Here is a 10000-nt window from a genome sequence, read left to right as displayed (position 1 = left end):
GCACGTTCCTGGCTGCAGCAGGTACAGCGGCCGGGCTGAACGCCAGCTGCCAGCCCCGCGACTGCCTGTGCAGCTCATGCTCGGGGCTGGGGGACCACGGCCCCCCGCAGCCCGGGAACCTCGGGGCGCGCCGTCTCAGAACGTGCAAGAGGGGTAAATGCGAGTAGGGAAGGGGAATGCCGGCTTGAATTTTGAATGAAGGTTTATGCGATACTTTTCCCCAAAGGCCTCGGTCCTAGTGTTCATGCATGTGCTGCCTGTCGTGTAGACCCCTTTATCCCTTTCCTTTTTGAAGATCAGTCACCTGAAAAATCAGAGAACTCGCTGCCGTCTAAGATAACAGCGGTGCGCCAGTGCTTGCACGCTCGGGAGCAGTTCAGCCCTTTCGGGTGAAGTGGAGGGGGGCCAGGCAAGCTTTGCACCTGCTCGTGACAGGGAAGGTACAGGCTGCAGGCACGGGGAATCCCTCCTGTCTTTTCTCCCTTAGCATTTCAGGAAGAAATAGGACTTCTGTGCTGACGCTCTGAAAAATCAACTGTAGAGTTTCTTTGGCAAAAGATTTTTGAGTGCTGAAGCTGAATTTTGTAACTCTTCGCCTTTGCTGTCCTATGCAGCTGGTTTTTCTAAATTATGGCATTGTTTTGCATCTTGAGGCTCTTTTCACTGATGATAAGATCAAGGAGAAAATGACCCACAATCACGACATTTCTCACCCAGAAGACAGCTGTATCCAAACAGGAAAGCACAGTTGTAAGCTAACCCGTGAATGCTCAGACACCACAGGCACAAACGCTTTGTTGGAGTGTAACAGTGATCAGTCCAGCAACATCTACTGATACCTGGAAGCAGAGGTTAATCAAGAACAGAAAGCCAGCGGGCGTGCAGACGTATTTAATGATACCTTAGGGTACGGGGGAGCAGTGCAGATGGTTATAGGATAGCGTTATCAAAGGGAGGCACAGCAGTTACAGTAAACAGACAGCAAAGTTACTGCAGCACAAGGTTAGAAGAGTACATGCAAATTACACGCCTGGCCTTACCCTCAGAAATTATAATTACCTAGCTAGAAATTAAAAGAACTTGTAGATTACTACTGGAAAATAACAAAGCAAAACCCAAATCCCATTGAATGTAATGAAAGGACAGGCTGCCTGTTGACATAATGAAAATACATGGCAGAGCACTAAGAGAGATGGAGAGAGGGCCAGGGTGGGTCTGTCCAGGATCTGTATTCCCTGCCTTTCCATCAGTGCCAGGGGGCTTTTATAAATGAAATTTGAATATTACTCACACAATACATTCATCAGGTTTACTCTGTACAAAGTATACAGTGCAGGAATTTAGATGTGTGAAAATGTGTAATACATCAGCTTCCTTCTGCCTACTTCTTTAATTCAATTTACAAAATATTTGGTTTGGGTTTGCCTTTCAGGCTTGGGAGGGAGGAGTCACATTTGTCAAATGCTCGAGATCCCACATGGTCCTGACACTATTTTGGGGTAAATTTAATATTTTCTGAGATTTTCCAGCTCTGCTTGCAACATAACTTTTTCCCAAAGCCATCGTTTGTTTCATCCCACAGGGTCTTCTTGGGTAACTGTTTTAGTTCCCATGCCAGACTTCTGGACGGACATCAGTTAGTTACATCAGATGTATCCTAGCTAATAGGAGAAATGCCCCTGTTGAGCAGCTGCTGGATCTAAAGAAAACTCAGGAATCAGCATAGATCAATAGGGTAACGTATTTTACTCCAGACAGCTGGATGAGACAGAGATGACTGTGACCACGCAGCAAAGCTCATGATGGCATGAAAATGGGATAATCACCTTTTATGAGAAGCAAAACTGTGATTTAATTATGCAACAAATCTCAACACATGCCATTAAATACTTATCCTACAAAACCATGCAATCCACACGCTATACCCTTCAGCAAAGCACTCCTCTAAAGACAATTTGAGGAATTTTAAACACTATTTCTCTGTAAAGGCAAACTTACATGTCAGACAGCACTGGGTTGGAGAAGAAAGATGTTGTTAAGATAGCGTAAAATTTTCAGATGCAGATGCTGTAGTTTTAAGATTTGTCATGGATTAATGTAGATGTCTTGTTCTGTTGAAAAAGGGAGACTCCATGCTGTAGATTCATATCTATGCAATGCCCTCAACTCATCATGATTTTCTCATCTCTGGCTATTAAGCAAAGGTCAACAGGGCTTGATTTCACCTTCCAAATGTCTAAATAGATCAAGAGTCCCGAAGGATTTAAAGACCATATATTTGACCTTCTAGGAAAATACTTTTCTTCCCTCCCAAATTGAGACATTTCTCACCTCAGATTAAATCACAGTCAACAGAAGAAAGCACCATGCTGGAAGATACTGTCCAATCCCCTCCTGCCAAAACAGATGTATTTGCAAAGGTCAGGTAAAGAAGTAATTTCCCCCCCTACCCCACCCCACTAGTTTTCTGTAAACACACTGCATGTTCTCTTGGGGGAAAGGAAAGAAAAGCTACATGACAGAAATTTCAGTGTCTGGACTAGTGTGGTACTGCCAAGGTGAGCTAGAAAGGGCTCCCAGGTACCTCTCCCATAGCTCTTCTGCCCATGACGCGGGAGAAGAGTGGTGTTTCCCAGCTCAGGCTGCTTGCAGATCTTCCCTGGCACAGCTAATTTATCTGTAATGCCTATAAAATACATGCACAGACCAAATATTTTGCCTTTGGTAGGACTGTATTTTCCCAAATATGTGCTTGAAAATAAGTAAAGGGGCACACCCTTACTAACTTGGCCCTATCCAGTCCCATCAGCAGTACACTGTGCTATACTACAACTGCGCTTGGTCTCCTTTTCAGGAACCAAGCATAAACATTTCCAGCAAATGTTCTCAAAGAGAATTTTATTTGCCAAGTAGTGTTGCTTTTGACCTGAGTAGCAGTTGTGAGAAACCATTTTGTTTACAGGAGGAAACTAGAGCATAGACTTTCCAATCACTTGTCACATACCAGCCTCACACTCCTTAGCCATGGTGTTTGTTGCAGGCAGAAGGAGAGATTTCTCTGGAAGGCATCATTAAAATAGTTTATTGCCCTGGGCTGCATGCTGCCATGTATTTTGCAGGCATCTCATAAAAATAAGAAGAATATATATTTTAAGAAGCTTTTTTTTTAAAAAAAAGAAAAAGAATTCCTAGTAACTGCCATCAACATCATTAAAAGTGGCACTTAAGAGGACTGTGTGTACAACTACTGCAACTTGCTTTATCTGGAAATGTTAAAGCAAAACATATGCTGAAGTCAGGGGGAATTTTGTCTGGAGGAAGACCGTGAAAGAAAAGCAGAGATTTCAGGGTTTAACTCAGCAGGCCATTCTGAGCAGGCAAATCTTAGGTACACCAATTACAACAGAACCTCAGAGTGATACAAGGGTGTTTCTCAGCTGAATAGCGCCTGTGAGGGACAAGAGACACCAAGTTAACTGCTGAGTTTGCTGCTGCTAATGCAGAAAGATAATGTGACTCTGCATCACATCAGAATCTGATTTTCACACAGGGGTCTGCTTTAGCACAAACCACCACTACCCCTATATCACTGTGGGCATGTGTCACCAGACAGATGAACAAGGACAGCAGTTGACCGAGTATAAACTAACCAAAGAAACCTGAGATATTCATCAAGCCGCTGTACTTGGAGATGCAAGAAATATATGATCCTGAGTCCCTCCCTAGCAACTCCACACACAGATTGTACAGCCTCTCAGATTAAAAATAAATAATCACCTCTGTTGCTCTGATCTGAGGACCACAGGCTGAGGAGGGCAGGAACAGAATTCTTCAAGATATTTGACTCGGCACTATAATTTTAAATCAGAAACTGGAACCAAACTGGCAGTCACACATTTAAAGAATTAAAAGTCATGCAGGACATAGATTGTAAAGTATCAATGGGAGACGCTGCTCACACTACTATATATCTGCTGGAAAGCCTTAAACTCAGTTTTTGTCCCTCTGTTACCTAACGTTTTTTCTCAATTGCCTAGAAGAAGATAATCAGGGGTTGTTTACGGGTGATAAAGGTGACGGGTGATTAATAAATGAGATATGTCACTGGCTGAATGCAATTCGGATGTCTTGGCCTGCTGACTGCGAGTGAGTGTGCTGTCTGGGGTTCCCCTCAGCTAACTTTAGACAGCTGCAGCTGAGCAAGCCACACAGATTCCTTTTATAGGCAATGGAGACAAATACGCATCTGACCTACTTCAGACATCTAGAAGTGCCTATTTTTTGCAAGTGGTTACAGTAGAAATCTGGAGATGCTGTAGATCTCTCACTGTTCAGTAAATTGAACCCATCTTATGTGTTTTAATACAGCCCAACACAAATGATTTACATTTCTAGCTGGGATGCAAGAAAGCAGGCCATACTTAAAGGAAAGGCAGTGCCTTGGAAAGAACCCAGTCAGAAAATAAATTGATTGTCCTGGAGAATAACCAGTGGAAAATGAGCTCCTATACACTGCTGTGGCAATCCTTAGATGAGTAGAGGGGCAAATGCCCACTTGGAGCAGGACTATTATGTCAAGTTCCCATCTGGCACTGTGCAGCCACTGCAGGAGTGCTGGGCCCAGCTCACAATTTATTGAAGGAATTGGTAATCTGGAGAGAGTTCAGAGAACATAGCTTTGAATAAAGGACTGGTAAACTTGCAAAGCCTCACAGGCTAAGTAGCTTATCAAGGAGAGGTCTGTGGGGTGACTCGATGACGGGCTTTAATTTTGTACTTAGTGAACACAGCTAAGTGCAGGCAAATGGAGAATGGGATCTGATGGCTGGAAGCCAAAGTTACAGAAATTAAGTCTACTAATAACTTACAAATAATTTACAGTGAAAGCAGTTAACTCCTGGGACAACTTATGATTAAAGTAATTGGCTTTCAACCACCAGCAATTTTTGAATCAAAGTGGAATATTTGAAATAGCCTAGTTCAAATAAAATGTTATTTAAACATGCCTGAAGGGTTATGTTGTGCTGTTCATGAGAGTCAGACTGGGTGACCACAATGGTCTCTTTTGGCCTCACAATAAATATAAAGAAAAATATTAGGTTAAATCTACATAGTCAAATGACATAAAACACAGAGAATCCAAGAAAGCACAAATATCAGCACTGACCAGTAGTTTGAGAAGAACACTGTGACCAAATTAGCAGCATAGCTTCCGATACCCAAGCTCATTCATCCAGCACAACACCTTCAGTGTTGTTACCAGACCTGACTTCCAGCCAGGATTCATTGGAAGGGTATATTTTCCATATAAATATGGAAAATGTATTAAAATATATATTTTCCATTTCTAGTAATATACAGCAAGCAAGCAAGTCAAAAGTAAGAAGAGGAGGGAGAAATTAGGTTTTCCAATGATAAAATGTGTACTGAATGCACGTGTTGGAAGGTGGAGCACAAAGCAGCTAAACTGGAGCGCTGTTCAGTCTGCAAAGGAAGCACAGCAGGGCCTTGACTTAACCCATGCACTAACCTCTGTTTAAGATAAGTGCACTGATCTCGGATACTGCAGACATAAAGGATGAAAAAGCTATAGGCATAATACAGACATGGACAACAATATGAGAAAAAGATTGTTCCATCACCAAAGCATTTTGCTAATTATTTTCTGACATTTTCTTCAGGCTGTCCCACCTCCATCACAATAAATCTATCATCCACCCCCACCTCCTGAAAGACTTCCCACAATGCTCCCATCTCCCCCATGTCCTTACGGCCCATGATAGCAAACCCATGTGTTCTTTGCCCATCTCTGGTGTGTCTCTGGGTTGCCAGCCCCGGAGCCCAGTGGCAGTGGGCCGAGGCGTGCTGGGTGGGTGCACCCAATAGCTGGGGATTGCTGCTGCTTGGACTCAAAGGGAGCATACCCAGAGCCAGGCAGGAGAGCTAATAAGTGATACTCATCTTGATAGACTTAATGGGCTTACACATCTCCCCTGGCCCTGGAGGCACAGCTTGTATCCATATAGCCGTACTCTGCTACCCTCCAAAATAACCTGGCCTCCTACGGTGTGGCTGCAGGGCGTGATGGTGGGCTCTCCCAATTAGCCAGGCTGCCTCCCAGAATTGTTAGGAGAGTGGGAGGTGGTGTGGGGCACAACCATGCCAGGGACCTGATAATTTAGTAGGAAACGTGGCTGCATGCCAGGGTCCAGACCTGGGCTCTGGCACTGTTTATTTTAATAGTGCAGGCATACTGCTAGGTCCGCCCTCCTCCCCTCTTTTCATGACTTGCTTTAGAAATGTAATATCCCCTGTCAAATGGGACTGATCCTCGCCAACGTGTTCAAAAGTTATTGGCAAGGAACTTGAGGCAGTCAGCATGATCAAAGAGCCTTAATGCCTTAGAAAAATAAGCTGAAAATAAACAAAGTCTATGTATAATTTTCAATTAGACCATATACCACTTTCCAACCAAGCTGGAAAGTACTTGTTCCAGGAGAATTAACTGAAATACAAACTCTGTTATGCTGCAAAAGCTACCTCTCCTCAGACACATCCCATCTCTCCAACTAACCGGAAAATCAGAAGTCAGTTTACTCTTTTCCTAGTTGTGTCGCAGCCAACATCATGATGAGAGGAAAATCATGCTGGGAGAAAGAACAAGACCAATAATAACAAACTGATGTATTCCTCAAGGTTTAGGGTGCAAAAGGCTTCACAGTTAGTAGAATACGATCAGTTAAATCTATCTTGTAACAATAAACATTCAGTGCAGTTGTATAAAATGAGTTTGTTTTAAAGTGGATGTTCAAAGGCATATAATCTCCATTTGGTTTATGTTTTCACCATCTGTTTTTTATTCCTGACATTGTGGCTGTCATAAACTATGCAAAATATTTGATCTTGATTTTCCAAAGAATCTGAGATTAGTGATGAGAAAAACCCAGAAAGTTCATAATTTGAACCTCAAAAATTGGTTTCCCTAAAATATCTCAGCTACCTGGATCAGCCTGGTGTCAGTGGATACATATTCATTGGCAAAGAAAAAACACTGGTACCAGCAGCCTTCATGGCATCCTTAGATGAAGCAAAAGAATTAGAAAGTGGCAAGGGAAAACTTAACTTATTGAAGTCCGGGTTCCCACTAATTTGGCTGGGAAATTACCACTTTCCTTGCCCATGGCACACTAGTCGGGTGGACAAGACTTCCTCAGTTCAGTGCAGGAAAAACACTGAGAATGTTTTAAGGCAAAAATTGCTTTCTTACTAAGAGGTTGTATTGTCAGTGTTGCCTTTCGTAATGATATTCTGAGGCAGAAGGCTTAATTATGTAGGGTCTGGTCAAAATCTTTTTGACTTCTGATCAGGAAGATAAAGAACCTAAAAGTATTAAAATAAGAGAGTTTTATATATTTTTTTTTCTTTTTAAATTAGCCTTTAATCACCACTGCTGCTGAGCTTGTGTACACTTAACTGCTTTGCCTAGAAGTTACAAAAAGATTTTTTTGGACTGGTATATCAAATAAAATTAGTCTTCAGAATGTTGCAGAAGTCACACTTTCAAGTTTTTGTGTTTTTTCCTCTCATTTCAGGCTGTGGAACATTTACTTGTCTATCTTCTGCCATTGCTGCTATAAGTGGACTTCTGATGGGTTATGAGTTGGGCCTTATCTCTGGAGCTCTTCTTCAGATGAGCAGCATATTAGCACTTTCTTGCAAAGAGCAGGAAATTGTTGTAAGTTCCCTACTTTTTGGGGCCTTATTTGCATCCCTTATTGGTGGATTCCTGATAGACCGATTTGGAAGGAGAATTGCTATTATTATTTCATCCTCTTTACTTGTGCTGGGGAGTCTGATTTTACTGCCCTATGAATCATACGGGATACTTATCTTGGGACGGATTGCCATAGGTATTTCCATATCGTTATCATCAATTGCCACGTGTGTGTATATTGCTGAGATTGCCCCACAGCACAGAAGAGGCCTCCTCGTATCATTAAATGAACTCATGATTGTGATAGGCATTCTCTTTGCCTATATTTCAAATTACGCATTTGCCAGCGTATCTCATGGCTGGAAGTACATGTTTGGCCTTGTGATTCCATTAGGTGCCTTGCAGGCTATTGCCATGTATTTCCTTCCACCAAGCCCTCGGTTTCTTGTCATGAAAAACAACGATGAAGCTGCAAGAAAAGTACTGGAGAGGCTACGGGAAACCTCAGATGCTACTGAAGAACTTACTGTGATCAAGTCTTCCCTGAAGGATGAACATCAGTATAGTTTCTTGGACCTGTTTCGTTCAAAAAACAACATGAGGGCTCGAATGTTGGTAGGACTCACTCTAGTCTTTTTTGTGCAAACAACTGGGCAGCCCAACATTTTATTTTATGCATCGACTCTTTTGAAGTCAGTTGGGTTCCAGAGCAACGAAGCTGCCAGCTTGGCTTCTACTGGAGTTGGAGTGGTTAAAGTGGTCAGCACAGTCCCAGCCACAGTTTTTGTGGATCAAGTTGGAAGTAAAACTTTTCTGTGTATTGGCTCCTCTGTTATGGCAGTATCGTTGGTCACTATGGGCTTAGTGAACCGCAACATACACATGAATTTCACCACCGTCTGTAGAAGCCAATCTCCAGAGGATTTCTTTCTCCTGAGACAGGGAAACCTCACTGGTGTCACCAATGGGAGTCTCAAGGACATCTTTTCTAGCATGGCTTTACCAGAAAGACTGTCATTCAGCACACAGAGAAGCCCAGACATTGCCGGGATGGGAGAACTGAACAGAACAGCCTCTGTAGGAGGCAAAAGCACAACAGGGTCTCACGTGGAAAGCGGGGAAATTCCTGTTGTCCTGAAATGGCTCTCGCTGGCCAGCCTGCTTGTTTATGTTGCTGCTTTTTCCATAGGTCTTGGACCAAGTAAGTATTTAATTTTTCTAACTCTTTGTAATGGTTTACTTTCACGTGGATGAAGTAAATTGGGCAGTTCCCAAGCTGGGGAAAGCAGTGTTTTCTGCTAGTATGTGCTGATATTGTCACAGACGGTCCTGGCGGGCCTGGGGTGTACTTGTTAGGAATAGGTCCTTCCTATTCAGTGAAATTCAGGTCCTTCCAGTTCAGTGAAATTAACTGTTCCCCTTCAGTGAAGTTAAGAACTGGTGTGAGCTTTATACAGCAGAAATATGGGGGCCCTGGCTATCTTTCTTTGTCCTAGTCCACTGTGTCCTTACATTGGAAACATTAAGATGAGGCATTTCCTGCTGCTAACTCATAAATCCAAAATAACGATGAGCTCTAGACCGCTGTACAGTACAGCTCCATCAAATCCATGAAATGCCAACATGCCTGAGACCAGCTGAGGATCTGGGCTATTGTTATGTAGCTCTGGGCTACATAACAATATTCAGATATAGGAAAGAAATTCAAGGCATCATAGTTCATTAGCAAACTATGGTATCATCACCACTACCTGTGCTGAACAACACAAGTGGATGAATACAAAGGTGTGTCAGGGTACAGCTGAGGTACTGCTGCAGCTGCCATCATGCTTGCAGGGTTCCCACTCTCTTCAGAGGAGAATGTCTGCCATTCCCAACGCTAGCAATTAAATGTCTTCATTTTGTTTTGTTTTGGTTTTTTTCAATAGCACTTGCATATTATTGTTCTTTGAAGGTGTTGATTTTTTAAGCCATGCTGCAAAACGCACATGCATAGGATCCATTATTCATTAACAGACTTTATGTGCTTCTGTGTCCTGGCTCAAACTTGCCTTGCAAACACACTGTACCCCTGCTGCACTATTATGATAAAAAGCTTGCCACAAGAATACAACCCAACAATTGCACTAATAGCAACTCCCCTGCAGTATTTATTTATTTTAAACATTGCTCACTGGGAGAGCAGCGTGAGATAAGCATTCATTGCCAGCGCAGCGAGCTTGACTCTGTTATTGCAGCATTATTCCCTCCCTTGCAGACCCTCTTGGAGCTGAATTCTGCTTTCAG

General features: G+C 42.8%; 1 protein-coding gene across 1 annotated transcript in view; it reads left to right on the top strand.

Moving 5' to 3' along the window:
• SLC2A12 (solute carrier family 2 (facilitated glucose transporter), member 12) overlaps positions 1 to 8968 on the top strand; it is a 9263-nt gene extending 295 nt beyond the window's left edge. The window contains exons 2-3 of the mRNA XM_010146771.1: positions 9 to 21; positions 7593 to 8968. Coding sequence (XP_010145073.1) covers positions 9 to 21; positions 7593 to 8968 — 1389 coding nt within the window. The remainder of the gene's footprint in view (positions 1 to 8; positions 22 to 7592) is intronic.
• Positions 8969 to 10000: the final 1032 nt, after the last annotated feature.

This window comes from Eurypyga helias, unplaced genomic scaffold (genome assembly GCF_000690775.1).
Source record: "Eurypyga helias isolate BGI_N326 unplaced genomic scaffold, ASM69077v1 scaffold13642, whole genome shotgun sequence".
Lineage (NCBI taxonomy): Eukaryota > Metazoa > Chordata > Aves > Eurypygiformes > Eurypygidae > Eurypyga > Eurypyga helias.
The sequence above is the reverse complement of the archived record's forward strand: the minus strand, read 5'-3'. Positions and strand labels throughout refer to the sequence as shown.